General features: G+C 42.7%; 1 protein-coding gene across 8 annotated transcripts in view; it reads right to left on the reverse strand.

The window, feature by feature from the left end:
- Window positions 1-13,060: 13,060 nt before the first annotated feature.
- BIRC6 (baculoviral IAP repeat containing 6) overlaps window positions 13,061-19,438 on the reverse strand; it is a 227,322-nt gene continuing 220,944 nt past the window's right edge. For 7 of the 8 annotated variants that reach the window (XM_032353015.1, XM_032353013.1, XM_032353009.1 and 4 more), the window contains 2 exons: window positions 19,138-19,272; window positions 14,034-14,213 (listed from right to left, as the gene is read on the reverse strand). In XM_032353015.1, the coding sequence (XP_032208906.1) occupies window positions 14,034-14,213; window positions 19,138-19,272 (315 nt within the window). Of the gene's footprint in view, window positions 14,214-19,137; window positions 19,273-19,438 lie in introns of all 8 variants that reach the window. The other variant, XM_032353008.1, reaches the window with a different exon arrangement.

A 19,438-nucleotide genomic window follows, 5' to 3' on the forward strand; every position in this document is an offset into this window, starting at 1 on the left:
AAAAAGAACTTGGACATCTTTTTTTTTAAGATGTACTTATTAAAAAAAAAAGATTTACTTATTTATTTGAGAGAGAGAGCGTGGAGCAGGGGGAGGGGAGGGAGAAAGGAGGAAGGGAGAGAGCCAGACTCCCTGCTGAGCGCAAGGCAGGACACAGGGCTTGATCTCACAATCCTGAGATTATGACCTGAGCCTAAATCAAGAGTCACAGACCAACTGAGCCACCCAGGAGCCCCCTGACATCTTCCCATTGCATATAGAATGAATGAATATACATTCCAACCACATAGGTGTCCTCTCTTCAAACATATCCAGCACTGTTCAGTTTCCCCTGCTTTCCCCCAATCCATTCCTTCCAACCTGAGAGTCTTTCCTACTTTCTTCCATCCACCCTATCCCTTCCCTTCTTCTGAAGCACAAGTCAATCCTGAGCTCCCCCAGAGGCATTTTCTAGATCCCCCTGCTTCAAAAGACAGCCTCCAACCTCTTCAGCAATATTTATACTTCTACTAACTCTTATCATTTTCTCTTTCATTATGTATATATCCATCTCTCTCCCCAGGTTCACCTAGAGCTCCTAGAGGGTGGGGTTGGGGTTTTATTTCTCCTCAATGTCTAGTGCGCCACCATACATAATAGGAGCTCAAGGTTTGCTGAAATAAACCGAAAGGAACATGACTGAGCATGATTGACACTTCTAGGAAGACATCCGTAGGCACTGTCTCAACTCCCCTCTTCCCCCACCCAGTTCCTCCACTGGCCCAAGAGGTAGGCGTTTCCAGTGCTTCAGAGGCAGGGATGGGGAGCAGTGGATTTCCAGGGAAGGTTGCATCACATACCTCTGAGGCTCTCTTGGCTGCCATCTGTTCCCTGCTCTGTCTCCCAGAGAAGAGCAGCCAAAGCCCCCAAACGAGGAAACCACTTAGTAGTAGAAGGCTGACACATGATGGAGGAGGTATGGCCAGCCCCCAGATGGGTGCCATTTCTCAACACCCTGCCCCTCTCAGCCAAACACTATTACCCCTCAAGGTTGTGACTCCATATGACATCACAATGGTCATTGCAAGGTCAACCTGACAGGGCCCAGCCAATGTGTGAGCTGCTTGGGTCTCTTCTCAGAGATGTGTCCATCAGACGCCCCTTCCTGCAGCTGCCCATGGGCTCTGCCTTGGCAGCCAATGCTCAGGGAAGACCTCCTTTAGCATTCTACTAGGATTGGGTTGGACAAGTTGGCATAGAGAGTATGGAGGCAAGATTTCAAAGGAGCAGCCCCTCCAAAGGGCTTGTCTTATCCTATAAGCATCTTCTCTGAAACCATTCACTCCCTAGAGGTCCAGGTCTGCTGTCATATGTTCCCAATCACTAATTAGAATACTGAGGCAAGTACATTTAGGAAAGCTAGGCTGTTTTAAGTACAGTTACTCTCAGGAAATGTGATTATATATGGTTTCCTAACTCCAAAGTTTGACACATTTCTTAGTTGCTATAGCATTGAAACAGAGATGAGATGTCACTTAGGGAAATTAAATGTTCTTAGAGGATCACTCAACTCCAAAATCCATAGTCTCATTTTCTAGAAGATTTATTATGTCATTACACTCAGAGTTAACTGGATTCTCTATGGTTAATTCGCTGTAACAAAATTTCCAAAGAATCAACTTATGCTATACTAAAGATGAATAAAACTGGCCAGGGTATATTTTTTTCTTGTAGGAACGTTAATTTGGAAGATCAATTCAATTAAATAACTATTGAATAGCAGGCACTGTTTTTGAAAAAGACAATGATAGTATCTCACCTTACAGAATTTTCAACCCACTGGGGCAGCCAAAGTAATATTCTCAGTAAGCCCATCATCAAGGAAGTGGTTAAAAAACACATGATATGTCCATATGATGACAGACTTTGCAGTCACTATAAAGATTATAAAGAATGATACTTGTAAAGATACAAACGTAGTGATCCGAAGGGGCACATGCACCCGAATGTTTATAGCAGCAATGTCCACAATAGCCAAACTATGGAAAGAACCTAGATGTCCACTAACAGATGAATGGATCAAGAAGATGTGGTATATATACACAATGGAATACTATGCAGCCATCAAAAGAAATGAAATCTTGCCACTTGCAATGATGTAGATGGAACTAGAGGGTATCATGCTTAGCGAAATAAGTCAAGCAAAGAAAGACAACTATCATAGGATCTCCCTGATATGAGGAAGTGGAGATACAACATGGGGGGTTTTAAGGGGGTAGGAGAAGACTAAATGAAACAAGATGGGATTGGAAGGGAGACAAACCATAAGTGACTCTTAATCTCACAAAACAAACTGAGGGTTGCTGGGGGGAGGGGGGTTGGGAGAAGGGGGGTGGGGTTATGGACATTGGGGAGGATATGTGCTATGGTGAGTGCTGTGAAGTGTGTAAACCTGGCGATTCACAGACCTGTACCCCTGGGGTTAAAAATATATGTTTATAAAAAAAATTAAAAAAAAAAAAAAAGAATGATACTTGATAGGCTGAGCACACCTTCCGTGGCAGGTTACTAGTATATGCCAGCCTGGAGTTCTAAGGTTAGGGGTGGAGGTACAGTTTTGGTTCGAAGAACACGTGTGTACAGTTTGACAAACACGTTTTAAAAAGGATTTTATTTATTTATTTGAGAGAGAGTGAGAGAGACAGGAGTCTCTAAGCAGGGGGAGGGGCAAAGGGAGAGGGAGAAGCAGGCTTCCCACTGAGCAGAGAGCCAGACACAGGGCTTAATCCCAGGACCCCAGGATGGTGACCTGAGCCAAAGTCAGACGCTTAAGCAACTGAGCCACCCAGGTGCCCCACTTTTTTCTCTGTGTGTTTATGTATTCATTGGGGGTATCTGGGTGGCTCAGTGGATTAAGCCTCTGCCTTCAGCTCAGGTCATGATCCCAGGGTCCTGGGATCGAGCCCCGCATCGGGCTCCCTGCTCAGTGGGGAGCCTACTTCCCTCCCTGTCTCCCTGCCTCTCTGCCTACTTGCGATTTCTGTCAAATAAATAAAATCTTTTAAAAAATGTATTCTTCGTGTCTTGAATATTCACTCACCATTATGTTTGAGTTATCCACGCTACTCTGTACCTCGGGGATTCATTTTTATTACTTCATTGCATGGTATAACCATTGCATAACTCACTTTTTTCTTTTTCAATTTAAACTCAATTAGCCAACATATAGTACATCATAAGTTTCAGATGTAGTGTTCATCAGTCATTGCATAACTCATTTATCTATTACGATATTGAAGGACATTTGTTTTCCATGTTTGGCTGTTATAAACAATGCAGTTAAAAACATCCATGTCCTTGTATCTTCATGGATATATATTCTTGTTTCTCTATGGCCATGGCTCTTAAGCTTTAACATACATCAGAATCACCTGGACAGTTTGTAAAAACACAGACTGCTGGGCCCTACCCCTAGAGTTGCTGATGGATTGAGTTTGCAGTAAAGCGCAGGAATTTGGCATTTCTAAGATGTTTCTAGCTGTTGCTGGTACTGTTGGACCAAGGACCACACTTTAAGGACGCCTGCTCTATAGTATCAGCAAAGGAGTGGAATGGTTGGGTTCTAGAGTATGTGTAACTTAAGCTTTAGGAGACAGTGCCGAACTGCTTTCTCCGGAGTGGCCGTGTCAATAGCTCCCCCAGTGGTGAACGGCAGTTCTTCCTGCTCCATTTTCCTGCCAACGTGTGGTTTCGGCAGGCTGTTTCCGTTTAGCCAATCTGGTGTATGTGGTAACAGTATTCCATTGCTTAACTTAAATCTCTCCGGTTACTAATAATTACTAACTTGTGAACACATTTTCATGAGTTAATTGGGCATTTTTCTCATCGGGCATTAACTCATCTCATGAGTTAATTGCTGCATTCCAGCTGCTAATATTTTGTTTAGAATTTTTGTTCCCTACTTTCTTGAATGAGGCCATCCTGTGATTGTTCTCTCTTGTTCTGTCTTTGTCAGGCTTTTGGTATCAAGATCAGGCTAGACTCATGAGTTGGAAAATATTTTCTCTTTTTTTAAATGCCTGATTAAGTTTGCATAAGATTGAAACTATTTGAGGGGCACCTAGGTGACTCAGGGGGTTAAAGCCTTTGCCTTCGGCTCAGGTCATGATCTCAGGTCCTGGGATCGAGCCCCACATCGGGCTCTCTGCTCAGTGGGGAGCCTCCCTCCCCCTCTCTCTCTGTCTGCCTCTCTGCCTACTTGTGATCTCTGCCAAATAAAAAAAATCTTTAAAAAATAAAAGATCGAAACTATTTGATTCTTCAACATTTGGTACAATTTGTCAACAAAGCTTGGAGTTTTGAGTGAAGATTTTTTTTTTTAGAGATTTTATGTATTTACTTGACAGAGATCACAAGTAGGCAGAGAGGCAGACAGAGAAAGAGAGGGAGAAGCAGGCTCCCTGCTGAGCAGAGAGCCCGATGCGGGGCTTGATCTCAGGACCCCGGGACCATGACCCCAGCTGAAGGCAGAGGCCTTAACCCACTGAACCACCCAGGCACCCCTGAGTGAAGATTTTTGACCAAAGATTTCATTTATTTGAAGGTTATAGTGCTATCGAGAATTTATACATATTTTAAAATACTTTATTATTTATTTTTAAATCAGAGAGAGAGTGATCACAAGCAGGGGAGCTGCAGGCAGAAGGAGAAGCAGGCTCCCCACTGAGCAAGGAGGCCCATGTGGGACTCGATCCCAGGACCCTGAGATCATGACCTGAGCGGAAGACAGCAGCTTAACCAGCTGAGCCACCCAGGCATCCCAAGAGTTTGTAAATTATTTTGAATCTTCTTTGGTGAGTTATATTTCCTAGTAATTTTTTCTGTTTAATCTAAATTTTCAAATATATTAACATAAAATTATTCAAATGCAGTACTGTCTTCTTGTTTTTATGAGATTGGTTATTTGAGTCTTCTTTTTTCTCTTATCTTTGATCTTGTTAGAGATTTGTTGATTTTATTTTATTTTTTTAAAGATTGTATTTATTTGAGAGAAAGAGTGAGTAGGGGCGGGGAGGGGCTTAGGGAGAGAAAGAAGCAGACTCCCCGCTGAGCAGAGAACCCCGCTGTGGGGCTCCACCCCTGGACCCCAGGATCAGGACCTGAGCCTGAGGCATGTGTTTAATCAACGGAACCACCCAGGTGCCCCATGTTCTGTAGATTTTAATTAATAATTTCAAAGAGCCAACTTTCTGTATGTTTGCTTTCAATTTCAACCATTTCTCCCTTCGTCTTTATTATTTCCTCACTTCTCCTTTCTCTTTTGCCCCCGTTTTATTGAGATATAATCGACAATTCTACTTTCTTTGGATTTATTTTGCTGGGTTTTTTTCCCTAACTTCTTGAGATTAATGTCGAGATCACTCACTTTTTTTTTTTTTAAAGATTTTATTTATTTATTTGACAGAGAGAAATCACAAGTAGATGGAGAGGCAGGCAGAGAGAGAGAGAGAGAGAGAGGGAAGCAGGCTCCCTGCTGAGCAGAGAGCCCGATGCGGGACTCAATCCCAGGACCCCGAGATCATGACCTGAGCCGAAGGCAGCAGCTTAACCCACTGAGCCACCCAGGCACCCCAAGAGATCACTCACTTTTAATCCTTTTTCCCTAATATAGGTATTTGAGAGTATAAATTTTCTCCTAAATACTACTTTAGTTTCGTTCTGTAAGTTAGGACACATAGAATTTTTATATTCTGTTCCAACTATTTTCTAATTTCTATGGTGATTTCTTTGATCCATGCATCCATTCAGTAATTCATTTTAAGTTTCTAGACATATGGGGATTTTTCAGTTATCTAACAAAGGTGGACTGTGGCCAGAATATATACTTTAATTTCACTCCTTTAAATTGTTCTAAGACTTTATTCACCATTTATGGTCAGTTAAAAAAAAATTCTCTGTGCACTTAAAAATTCTGCAGGTGTAGAAAATAGTCCCTTCCGGGGGCAGCTGGTGGATCAGTCAGTTAAGCGCTGGACTCCAGTTTTGGCTCAGGTCAGGATCTCAGGGTCCTGGGTGGGGAGTCCGCTTGGGAGTCTCTCCCTTTGCTTCTGCCCCTCCCCCTGCACCTGTGTGTGTGTGCGTGCACGCTCTCTCTCTCTCTCTCTCTCTCTCCCCTCTCTCAAAGAAATAAACCTTTTAAAAAAAAGTCTCTTCAGAGTTTCCTCTTCTGTCTGGGGTTGGGGGGATGTCTCTTTGACCATTTGGTCAATTCTGTTCATCTCCATGTTCAAATCTATACTATTCCTAAACTTTTGTCTGCTTTTTGTCCACCAATTACTAAGACAAGTATGTAAAATTTCTCATCATGATTGTGGATTTGCTTATTTCTCCTTTGAATAGCGAGAATATTTGCTTTATGTATTTGTAAGTTTTATTTAAAATCATCACTTATTCCTGGTGAATTAAGTCTGGTACCACTATGAAGACCCTCTTTATCTCTAACAACACTTTTGGCCTTTAGTTCTTTTGTCTGATACTAGTATTGCTATAGCGATTTTCTCTTGATTGGTACTTGTATAGTGTATCTTTTCCCATTCTTTCAACCTTTCTATACCTTTTTAATACTGGATAAATAAAAAAATCTAAATATATGCTATTGGCAAGAGACACGTCTAAAACAGATTTTATTGGAGCACTGACAAGAGTAGGCAATGAGCTGGACAGGGGCTGGAGGCAGGGATGGTGGTAAGTAGGTTACACATTAGAAGCCTGGGGGCACGACACCCTGACTTTGTGGCTTCCAAGTCCCCTGGGCTGACCCACCAAGAGCCACAGGTGCAGAACAAGCCACTCTCCTCTTCCAGCTCTGCCCCAGGGTAACCCCTAGACTCATTACAATATATTTGTGAAGGGGTTTTAGCCCCTCACTCCCCATGGGGGAAACCTGCCCTGATGGTTCAGGGACAAACTTTGTAGGATCAAAAACTAACCTCCCGGGGCGCCTGGGTGGCTCAGTGGGTTAAAGCCTCTGCCTTCAGCTCAGGTCATGATCCCAGGGTCCCGGGATGGAGCCCCACATCTCTCTGCTCAACAGGGAGCCTGCTTCCCCCTCTCTCTCTGCCTGCCTCTCTGCCTACTTGTGCTCTCTCTGTCAAATAAATAAATAAAAATCTTAAAAAACAAACAAAAACCTAACCTCTCTCAACCTGTGGGAGGACTCTCTCAAAGGATTGGACACAGCCTCTGAGGCTGACCAAAGTATGATGCAAGACCCCCTCCACCCCCCACCCAACACACACACACACACACACACACACACACACACACACACACACACACACACACTCCTGCAGCCTCAGGGCAGTTGCCTTCTCTGAGCCTTCCCCCTTCTCCCGCCTTGAGAGTGTACCGTCCTCAATAAACTGCTTTGTGCTTGCTGCTTTCTTCTCTCCTTATTTAAATTCAAGTTAGTTAACATACACTGTATTATTAGTTTCAGGGTAGAGTTTAGTGAATCATCAGTCCCATATAACATCCAGCGCTCATTATATCACTGTCCTCCTTAATGCCCATCCCCCGCCCCAACCCCAGCTGTCTTTATGAGAGCACGGATCCGCACGGAAATCTTTCGTGGGGAATCCAAGAGCCAAGACCTCCCCTCACACAGCACAGACTGTCCCACCCCAAACGGCACGCCCTCCATTTCCAGTTCCACTACGCATCCCATTCTATTTAACGCAGTTACTAAAACATTGGGATCAAAATTACCCTTTTACGGGGCACTTTCTATTTCATCCTGTTTTATATTTCTTTTTCTCTCATTTCTTGCCTTTTAGTTGGATAACAAAGTATTTTTAATTAATTACTCCATTTGTTCCTTTACTATGTGGAAGTTCGATTCTGTTTTTGTTCTTTCGGTACAAGGGTTGACAAACTGTTCTGTGGGTCAAGGCTAGCCTCATGCCTGTTTTGTAAATAAAGATTTACTGGAACCCAGCCACACTCATTTTACTTCCTGTCTCTGCTCTCGTGCTACAACAGCAAGCAGTTACAATGACAACCATAGGGGGTCTGCAATGACTAAAATCTTTACTATCTAGCCAACCCCATTTTTTAAAAAAGATTTCATTTATTTATTTGACAGAGATCACAAGTAAGCAGAAAGGCAAGCAGAGAGAGGGGGAAGCCAACTCCCCGCTGAGCAGAGAGCCCCAGGGAGGGCTCGATCCCACGACCCTGGGATCATGATCTGAGCGGAAAGCAGAGGCTTTAACCCACTGAGCCATCCAGGCGCCCCTCAGCGCAGTACCTGTAAGCGCCGCTCTCAGTGACCGCCTGGCAGACGGAGGAGGGCTGAGAAAGGGCGATGAGACCGTGCCCTGCGGTGGAGAAGCTCCGGCGGATCCTGCTGATAAGCAGATGGAGGCTCTGGTCCCTGAGAAGAGCGCTGGGCTCACTCCCATTGCGTGGCCGCCGGACACAAAAGGAAGCTTGGGTTCTTCCTGGACAGACAGTGACCTTTTCTCAAGAGACCAGCAGAGTCTGGTGCCCAATCTCTTCTGGAGGGATTCCTGGATAAAAGTTTAAAAAGAATACAACCAGTGATCAGCAATGTCCCTGATCTACCGACTTGACTGGTCGGATGCTGGACCAAGTTTCCCACAGGGAGGAAATGCGGCCCCCGTCAGGGACCCCGCAGTTCTATCTATCTATCTATCTATCATCTATCTATCTATCTATCTATCTATCTATCTATTTATTTATTTGTTTGTTTGTTTGTTTATTTATCTATCTATCTATCTATTTATTTATGTATTTGATAGATCACAAGTAGGCAGAGAGGTAGGTGGGGGCGTGGGGGGAAGCAGGCTCCCCGCTGAGCGGGAGCCCGATGCGGGGCTCGATCCCAGGACCCTGAGACCATGACCTGAGCCGAAGGCAGAGGCTTAACCCACTGGGCCACCCAGGCGCTCCGACCCCGCGGTTCTTTAGGCATCCATCACCTCGAATTCCGTGCTTAGGGTCTGTCTTCCACCCAGACTTGGGGCACCGTGCGCGGAGGGCTAGTCAATCTGTTCATCACTGTGTCCATAGAAATACAACACTTTGAGCCTTTTCTGCCTCAAATCATTTTTTTTTTAACTGACAAGAAAGTATTTAAAAATTAAACCAGTATGAGAGAAAATTAAAATAAGCCAAAGGATTAAAATATCTTAATTAACCAATAAATAAATAAATAAAAGGAAGAAAGGAAAGATGAAAGGAAGGAAGGAATTACAAAACCACCTGTCTTTCCTTAAAAAAAAAAAAATTATTTTAGAGAGAGAGAGAACGAGTGAGAGCGTGAGAGGGGAAAGGGAGAGAGACTCTCACCCAGGCTCCATGCTTAGTGCAGAGCCCCATGTAGGGCTCAATCTCATAACCCTGATTACGACCTGAGCTGCAACTAAGAGTCAGTCGCCCAACCAACTGAGCCACCCAGGTGCCCCATTTTTCTTTTCCTTTTTTTTTTTTTTTTTAAATTTTATTTACTTGAGAGAGAGAAAGAACATGAGCAGGGGGAGGGGCAGAAGGGGCAGCAGACTCCCTGATGAGCAGGGAGCTGGTGTGGCGCTCAATCCCAGGACCCTGAGATCATGACCTGAGCTGAAAGCAGATGCTTAACCCACTGAACCACCCAGGCGCCCCTTTTTTTATTTGAGAGAGAGAGAGCAGGAGAGACAGCACGAGCAGGGGGAGGGGGAGAGACACAGAAAGAGAAGTAGACTGTCCACTGAGCAGAGAGCCCAATGTGGGGCTCAATCTCAGGACTCTGGGATCATGACCTGAGCCGAAGGTACGTGCCTAACTGAGCTACTCAGGTGCCCTGGTTTTTTTTTTTTTTTTTTTAATAGGAATAATGAAACCTAGAATTTATGGGTTGGTGGGACACCAACCTGTTGGAATACTATAAACAGGGTGTATGTCCGTGGTGAGGTTAGGGTTAGGGTTCTGCATCCCAACACCAATAATAAAAAACAAAATTAATCAACCATGCTGGAATAATGAATTGTTTTCCTATTTAATAATTGGACAATATAAGGATTGTGATCTATGAAGAGGTGATCAAAAGATTACAACCAAGGAAAAAACAACAGCAAAAAATTGCAGTTAAAATATGTAAGGAAAAGTGATTATTGAGTTTTATCTTTACAAAGATAAAGATGCCTGCGTGGCTCAGCCAGTCAAGCATCCAATTCTTGACTTCAGCGCAGGTCACCATCTCAGGATCATGAGATGGAGCCTTGGATCAGGCTCCATGCTCAGCGGGGAGTCTCCTTGAGATTCTCTCTCCTTCTCTCTCTGTCCCTCCCCCCAGCTCATGCTCTGTCTCTAAAGTAAATCTTAAAAAAAAATGTTTTTTTTTTTTTTTTTAAACTTCATAGTATTATGAAACCAGATAAACCCAAAGCTCTGCCACGCCCTGACCACCTTGCCCAAGACTGGAGGAATTCGTGGAGCAACCTGGGCCAGGCTCGAAGCACCAGTCCTCTGGTACCCCGGCTGCCTGCTCCCTCAAGGTCTGCAACTGGCTTTGTACCTGTCTCAGCTGACCCAGTGGGCAGGTCTGTTTCCATCTTGGAGCCTTTCTAACCAGTCTCACACCTCCCAAGACTCAAGGCTTGTTTCAGCAAAATATTATTCCAGCATCTACACAAGGTTATGCCAGAGTACTCATTTGAGGTGTGCACATTGCCTGGTTAAAAAAAAAAAAAATGCAACTGTGGACATTTGTCTACTCAGATCATCAGCTTTAGTTTAAGGAATAAATGGCCAGTGAGAACAGCCTGGCCAGGGGCCCAGCCTCACTTGAGCTGCTGAGCATAGGGCTGCTCAGGTCATGCTCCAGTTGGCTCCCAGTCGGCAATGGTCTAAGTTCGGAAAGTGAGAAGAAGCAGTGTGACAAAATGCAAACTTTTTATTGTATTGTACAAGGTGTGCTTCTCTAATGGAAAGGAGGCACAACCAAGAACCTTACTCTCCACCAGTTTAAGACACGCGAACTACAACATCTCACCCTCACCCACCTCACCCTGCATAAACCAAACTACAGGACATCAAAAAACTTTTATAGTACTTTCTAGATTTGTCGGGCTTTGACAATATTGGCCTTAATGCTACAGTGGTATCTAAGCAGTTTATATTTGTACTGGAAGACTTCATAGGAGTTTAACCACTAGACCAATTGTCTTTACTGCCTTTTCCAAGGCCTTCATGCTTACCCTCCCCATCTCCCTGCCACACCCCCATCTCCTGCCCTAGGTACCTCAGCCAGCAAACATGCTGGCTGTTCATATACCAAAAAATAGGTATTTCCCAACTTTTCTTCTCTACCTTTGTCCTAGTTGATGACCTACCACCCGGGCTCTAGTGGGCTCTTAACTCATCTCCTTGCCTCCCCATCGTCGGTAGACTCTTCCTGAAACAGTATGACCAGGTTGCTCCCCTAATCATCACCCACAGGATGTTAAAGCTTCTTAACAGGACAGCCTTCCATGATCCAAGCCCTCCTATCTAACATTACAGCCTGCATTTCATTTGACTATCAACTATCGTACTTCCTCTTACAATCCAATGTGCTATTGAGTTTCCCCCTTGCTCTCTTGTGTCTGTAATAACTTCTTTCTGCCTGGCTAAATTCTTTTTTTTTTAAAGATTTATTTACCTTGTGGGGGGAGGGGCAGAGGGAGATCTCAAGCAGGCTCTGGGCTGAGTGCAGAGACCCACAGAGGCCTTGATCTCACAACCCTGAAATCATGACCTGAACAGACATCAAGAGTCAGACACAAGCAACTGAGTCACCAAGTTGCCTCTGCCTGGCTAACTTCTTCCGCATCCTTCAAGACTCAGAATACCTTCCTCGGGGGTCTTTCTTGACCGTATCACCTCAATGCCCATTAGCATTTTGCCTGAACTAAGTGTTCCTCCCCGGTGCTCCCAACAGTACCCTGTAAACTCTATCAGAGGACTTCTCAACTGTACCGACATCATATTTCCGTCTGTCATCCAACCCTCAAGTGCTGGAACCCATACCTACTGCCAGAATGAGTACTCAAGTCAGCATCCTAGAGGGAACTATGTCAAAGTAATGTCTCAAATCTAGACTTTTAGGTCTTTTTTTTTTTTTAAGATTTTATTTGACAGAGAGAGAGACGCAGGATCCCTGCTGAGCAGAGAGCCCAATGTGGGGCTCAGTCCCAGGATGCTGGGATCATGACCTGAGCCAAGGGAAGACACTTACCCAACTAAGCCACCCAGGTGCCTCTAGGTCTTGGTTTTTTAAAAACATGAATTGGACCTTATGGTACTAGTATTGTTACTTTCCTCTTATGAAGCTTTCTGAAGACTAGTGGTGTGAATTAGAGAAAATGACCCAAATTTACTTCAGTGGTTAAAAATAAAATCCCTGAGGGTTGCTTGGGGGTTGGTGGGGAGGGATGGGTGGCCGCGTGATGGACACCGGGGAGGGTAGGTGCTACGGTGAGAGCCATGAATTGTGGAAGACTGATGACTCACAGACCTGCACCCCTGAAGTAAATAACACATTATATGTCAAATCAATAAATAAACAGGACTTGAGGGGTGGAGATTCCAAGTTGGAGGCAAGCAATACGCTTGATATCGTTAGTAGCTTTTATCTTCCATCCCTGACAGGACCCTCACAGATAAAAAAGGAAAAGCCTATAGAGGGCTGATAACTGTCCTTTTATTCTTATTGCTGATCATTTTGTAGCTAGATTTTAGCAACCATGTGTGTGTCTGACATATAATTGACACTACCATGCTCCCTAGTTCCCCCTTTTCTTCAGAGAGCAGCTCACCGTTCACAATACAGCTTCTCCTTCTGGTCAGCTCCAGATTCAAGGTTCCCAAACAGCAGTTCATTTTATATAAACACTGTCAAAAATCACCTGAGCTTTTTGTGATAATTGTTGTTAGAAAAATATCCTTTCCTTCCCCATGCTTAGGTCTTGAAAGTGTCCAAATTTTTGTAGAAACAGCATTTCACACCATGGCAAACTGTTTTAGAAACAAGACATACTAATACACCTAATTCTTTATTTATTTGGCTCTAAGAAGAATTTGCATGAAAATGAGCCTGTATGGCAGGTACAGAATGTACTGTAACAGCACCAGAGAGGTCTCCTCTCTGCTCTACAGAGCCTCAATGTTTTCATACATACACGTGACTTTAGTAGTAAAACCAGAGTCCAGGAAAAAAAGGAGCCCTTTAGGAAAAAATCAGTTTAGAGTGACTTTTCAAATTGACCATTCCTTCTCATATACTTAAATTCAAATAACGGATACATTCACAGGCCCAAATGTTGGCATAGAATAAAATCATGTTCATTTATTTTTTCTGCATCTTAGAATTAGAAGGCATAAAATTAAATACGTTGAATGTAATAAATTCATCCATACAAGTGCAAGTCTCCAGCTATAATGCATTTTATGGCATATTTATCATTTAAAAAATGTACCAGTAAATCAAAAAAGAGGGAGTATGTCCATTTAACTTTTATTTAAGTGTATGTAGGAGGTCTTCAGAAATCAAAGATGAGCATGAAGATATGGCCAAACATAAAACCTATCAAATTCAGTGAAAAGTTGCTGACTTTAAATAGTAGTTGTAAGAATGACCAATATATATTCTTTGTTAACAACCCCTCACTCTACAGTAAAAAAAAAAATAAAATAAAATAAACATTCAGTAAACATTCTTTCCTAAGGTAGTTTCCCTTATATATCAGTGATTTATCCATTTCTTTGTATACACAAATTTGTTGAACATACCAATCAGTGGTTCTCACAATTGAAAAATAAAAGCACAAAAAAGTTTACACTCTTGTACAGGTAAATAAAAGATCACCTTGAATTAAACTGGATCTCCTTAAGGGCATAGTATAGTTTCAGTTTCAATAACTATTACATAATTAGTTTCTTACATACAAATATTGACATATTTGGCTTGTGCTTCAAAGCCTTTGTGTCTCTGAAGTCCATGTCAATGCAGCTCATAATTTGAAGTCACTGGGGAGTTCTTTACTGCTGCTGGGTTTGACCTGATCGTGCATCAGAGTCTCCTCAGCACCTGCGGTGGCACTGCACATCTCCGAGGCATCATCAGCGTCGGGGTCCAAGCCTTCGGGACAGGGAAGTTTTAGCAGCTCTTCCCGGAGCTGAGCAGTGTGACGCTACACAGGGGAAAATGAGTGATAAAAGAATTATAAACCCCGATTCTAACATAACATCGTATGAGGGAGGAACTAAGTTTAAAACAAAACCCAAAGCATTAGGCCTATAAATATTTTTTTATTCATTTTTTTTTAAAGATTTTATTTATTTATTTATTTGACAGACAGAGATCACAAGTAGGCAGAGAGGCAGGCAGAGAGAGAGAGGAGGAAGCAGGCTCCCAGCTGAGTAGAGAGTCTGATGTGGGACTCGATCCCAGGACCCTGAGATCATGACCGGAGCCGAAGGCAGTGGCTTAACCCACTGAGCCACCCAGGCGCCCTTTTATTCATTTTTTAAAAAAAAGATTTTATTTATTGACTTGACAGAGAGGGAGTGACGGAGGAACACAAGTAGGGGGAGTGGAAGAGGGAGAAGCCCCCCCCCATCCCCTGAGCAGGGAGCCCGATGCAGGGCTCGATCCCAGACCCTGGGATCATGACCTGAGCCGCTACTGTAAGAAGCAGTGAACAAAATGGGCAAAAAAACCTGATGCTGCTGAAAAGCCCAAAGTAGCATGTGCACTGACCCTACCCACACCCCCAGCATTACTGATGATTTGTAAGAACTCACGTATGGTAGATTTCACTTATAATACATCCTGTCTCTGGCTAAATATTTTTTGATAGAAAGTCCATAAATTAAAATAAACCCACAATTATTTTACTGAATACAAACAAGTCTTGATCAGGTACCAGGTCTTGTGTAGAACATTCGCAAAATGTTTCACTCTCAGTCTCACTTAATGCTCAGAAAAAACCTTAGGAACAATTTTTTCATCCAATTTTTTTTGTGTAAGTAGGCTCCATGCCCAGTGTGGAGCCCAGTGCAGGGCTCAAACTCATGACCCTGAGATCAAGAGTCAGACGCTTAACCAACTGAGCCACCTGGGTACCCCCTAATTTTTTCCTAATTTAAGCAAGTGAAAAAGAATAATCAGAGAGATTATATAATTTCGTATTCTACCATACATTACATATTTTGAGAAAGATATAGAGATGTTAACAGAGAGGGGATAGTTGTCTACAAATATAAAGTTTTGGTTTATAATTTTCTACTGGGAGAGAAATGACCTCAAGTAGTGCATCAGGGCTTTGAAAACTTGTTGTTGTCAATATACAACTTTGAAAATTAATTAACCAAGATTTACAGAACACTTTTTATGTATGAGACACTGAAAATATAAAAGCAATGAGTGGAAAAAGATACAAAATCTCTGACTCACAGAGCCTAAATTTGGGTTAGAGGTCTAAGACAAAATAACAACTACACACTTGTAGCCATTTGTAAGGTTTCAAAATATATTAACACAGTGATAAACTCGTAATTTCTCCAGCCCCAATTTACCTTCCACTGTGGACAACAGGACAAAACCTTAACCAGGGAAGAAGAAAGAAAATTATGCTTATATCTCAAATTCTTTAAATTTCTTTAAAAATAAAAAAATAAAATGAAAAATACGGGGCAACTGGGTGGCTCAATCAATTAAACGTCTGACTCTTCTTTTTTTTTTTTTAACCGAGTACTTTTTCTTCTTTTAAAAGATTTTATTTATTTATTTGACAGACATCACAAGTAGGCAGAGAGGTAGGCAGAGAGAGAGAGAGAGAGGGGAAAGCAGGCTCCCCATCAAGCATGTATGCATCCCCATGTTTACTGCAGCATTATTTTACAAGAGCCAAATTATGGACGCAGGGAAGTGTCCACCAATAGATGAGTAGATAAAGAAGATGTGACATAGGGCGCCTGGGTGGCTCAGTGGGTTAAGCCGCTGCCTTCGGCTCAGGTCATGATCTCAGAGTCCTGGGATCGAGTCCCACATCGGGCTCTCTGCTCAGCGGAGAGCCTGCTTCCCTCTCTCTCTCTCTGCCTGCCTCTCCATCTACTTGTGATTTCTCTCTGTCAAATCAATAAATAAAATCTTTAAAAAAAAAAAAAAAAAAAAAAAGAAGATGTGACATATATATATTATTCAGGCACAAGAAAGAATGAAATCTTCCTATTTACAACAAGGGATAGAGCTGGAGAGTAAAATGCTAAGCAAAATAAGCCAGAGAAAGACAAATGCCATAAGAGTTCACTGATAGGTGTAATTTAAGAAACAAAACAAACAATGGAAGAAAAAAAAAAAGACACAAAGCAAAAAGAGACTCTTAACTACAGAGAATAAACAGTGACCAGAGGGGAGGTGGGTGTGGGGATGGGTGACAAAAGGGAAGGGGTTAAGAGCACACTCATCACGAGGAGCACTGAGTAACATACGGAACTGCTGAATCACTGTATTGTACACCTGAAACTAATATAACACTGTATGTTAACTACACTGGAATTAAAATTAACAAAATTTAAATAGACAAACTCAAAAATGAGAGTAAAATGCTGGCTAGCAGGGGTAAAGGGGTAGAAAAACAGGAAGAGATGTTGTTTAAGGATACAAACTTGCAACCAGTCAACAAACAGGTCCTGGAGACCTAATGTGCCAAGCAGTGATTACAGACAACAATATTGTATTATAACCAAATTTGGTACCAGTCTAGATGTTAACTGTTTGGACCACAAAAAGAAACTGATTATCATGCAAAGTGATAAAGATGCTATGGCTACAATGGTAATCTCATTACAACATGTAAAATGCATCAAGTCAGCATGTTGTACACATTATGTCAACTATATCTCAATTCAAAAAAAAAGAAAGGAAAACTTGATAGGAGGAAAGAGAAGTTTTAATTTTACACCTTCACTTTAAGTAAAGGCAGGGCATCCAAGTAAAAATGCCATTAGATAATTTTGAGAAAGAGGAGCCTGGGTGGCTCAATTAGAAAGTGTCTGCCTTTGGCTCAGGTCATGATCCCAGGATCCTGGGATCGAGCCCCGCACGGGGCTCCCTACTCAGCGGAGAGCCTGCTTCTCCCTCTCCCTCTGCCTGCTGCTGCCTACTTGTGCTTCTTCTCTCTCTGTCAAATAAATAAATAAAATCTTTAGGGGGAAAAAAAAGGTAATTTTGAGAAAGCAAAAACCAGGCAATAGTTGAAAAAGTTGCTTTTAAAGAAAAAATGGCCCCGGGGCACCTGGCTGGCTCAGTTGATAAAGTATGCAATTCCTGATATCAGGGTTGTGAGTTCAAGCCCCATGTTGTGTATGCAGATTGCTTAAAAAAATAAAATCTTTGAAAAAATAAAAAAATTTTAAAAAAGAGTAAATGGCCTTTAAAGCAAAGAGGTAGACTTATCATGATCACTTGTAAGGCATATAAATATGGTATCACTATGTTGTACACCTGAAGTGAAAATAAAATTTTAGGTCAACTACACTTAAAAAAGTGGGGGGGGTTGCCTGGGTAGCTCAGTGGGTTAAGCCTCTGCCTTCGGCTCCGGTCATGATCTCAGGGTCCTGGAATCGAGCCCCTCATCATGCTCTCTGCTCAGCGGGGAGCCTGCTTCCCTCTATCTGCCAGCCCCTCTGCTTACTTGTGATCTCTGTCAAATAAATAAAATCTTAAAGAAAAAAAAAGAGATAAAGAGTAAATCACCAAAGTTAAGGGTATAGATACAACTGAGAGAAAAGGAGAGTAAAATGGCTCTGAGGGTCAAAACGTAAGACTTCCGGTATATAAACCCTTAGAAGGGTGAAGAAAAAAAATTCACTAAAAGAATTAAAGAGTGTGAGAAGAGGAACTACAGTGGTCTACAAATGAAAACTGTGGTAGAAAAGACAAACACTTTTTTTTTTTTTAAGATTTTATTTGTTTATTTGAGATAGAGAGCAAGAGCGAGGGAGAACATTGCTGCTGCCCCTCGGAACAATTTGTTACTTAAACTGTAACCCCTGGAGGATTTTACTAGGTGCCAAGCACATTTAGATACGGCCTTAAGAAATACATATAGTGGCAACAGGTCTTTGGGGAGAAGGCCGGAGCTGGGCAGCTGGGGATGCCGGCTCGCTCAGCTTCACGGTCGTATATCGGCCTTCTCCCCAAAGACCTGTTGCCACTATATGTATTTCTTAAGGCCGTATCTAAATGTGCTTGGCACCTAGTAAAATCCTCCAGGGGTTACAGTTTAAGTAACAAATTGTTCCGAGGTCGACTGGAAGCGGCAGAACATGAGTGGAGGGGAGCCTGCTTCTCCCTACCAAGCAGGGAGGCGGACGAGGGCTCCACCCAGAACTGTGGGATCACCACCAGAGCGAAGGCAAATGCTTAACCGACTAAGCCACTCTGGTGCCCCCAAAAGACAAACATTTCGACCAGTGCAATGAGAGGGTTTTTTTTTTTTTAAACTATTAAAAAATAAAGTTTTTAACTTTTTATTTTTTTTGAAGTTAACTCTATCCCCAGCGTGAGGCTTGAATTCACGACCCTGAAATGAAGAGTCACATGCTCTTCCCACTGAGCCAGGCAGGCAGCCGGAATGAGCGTGTTTTAACACACACAGGGTGTTATGGAAGCTGAAACTGAAGTAATCTAAGTCAGGGCAGGTTTCCATCAAGCTAAATGTAAGCCGCACCCGAACGGCAGTGAGCCAGCAAGAGCAGGTGAACACGAGAGTAAAGGCCTGGAGGGGAGAGATGAGGGAGCAGAGACGGGGAGCCAGGGTCACGGGTATGGAGAACTGGGAGCAGGGAGCTTGAGCAGAATGAAAAATAAACTGCAAAACAGAAAAGGGAAAACAATAAAAAAAGTAATTCACAGAGCACATGAAGTCAGCATCCTTTTTAGAAAGTGTCAACTCACTGTCAAAATTAATGAACCTTTTCTATAGACTTTTGTAGCAATTTAGACCTCTGACCTTAAAAGTGTTGTTTTTTGGAATCTTTCAGATTCCCTTACCATCTGGTGACTATAGCTCTGTCGCCAACGGGGCCGCGATGGGAAGGCTTACTCACCTTGAGAGCTGCGGCATGGTGAGACATAGTTCTGCCTACCCGCTTGTCACTGCTGTACTGCTGGATGTCTGCGATCCATTCCTCACACTGGGCCATGATCTCAACTCTTTTCAAGTAAAAGTGTTTGTGTATAACCTTAAGAATAAAACAACCAAGGGAACAAAAGGTGTTCTGGTCAGAATTTAAAAGACAAAACAAGTGGCATTACAAAGAAATGAAAATTAAAAGACAACTGCAGTGTTTTTGCCTCCACAAAACTCAATTAGTGAATTTTACATTAACGGAAGAATCCGGCTAATGC

Source organism: Mustela erminea, chromosome 7 (genome assembly GCF_009829155.1).
Source record: "Mustela erminea isolate mMusErm1 chromosome 7, mMusErm1.Pri, whole genome shotgun sequence".
Classification (NCBI taxonomy): Eukaryota; Metazoa; Chordata; class Mammalia; order Carnivora; family Mustelidae; genus Mustela; species Mustela erminea.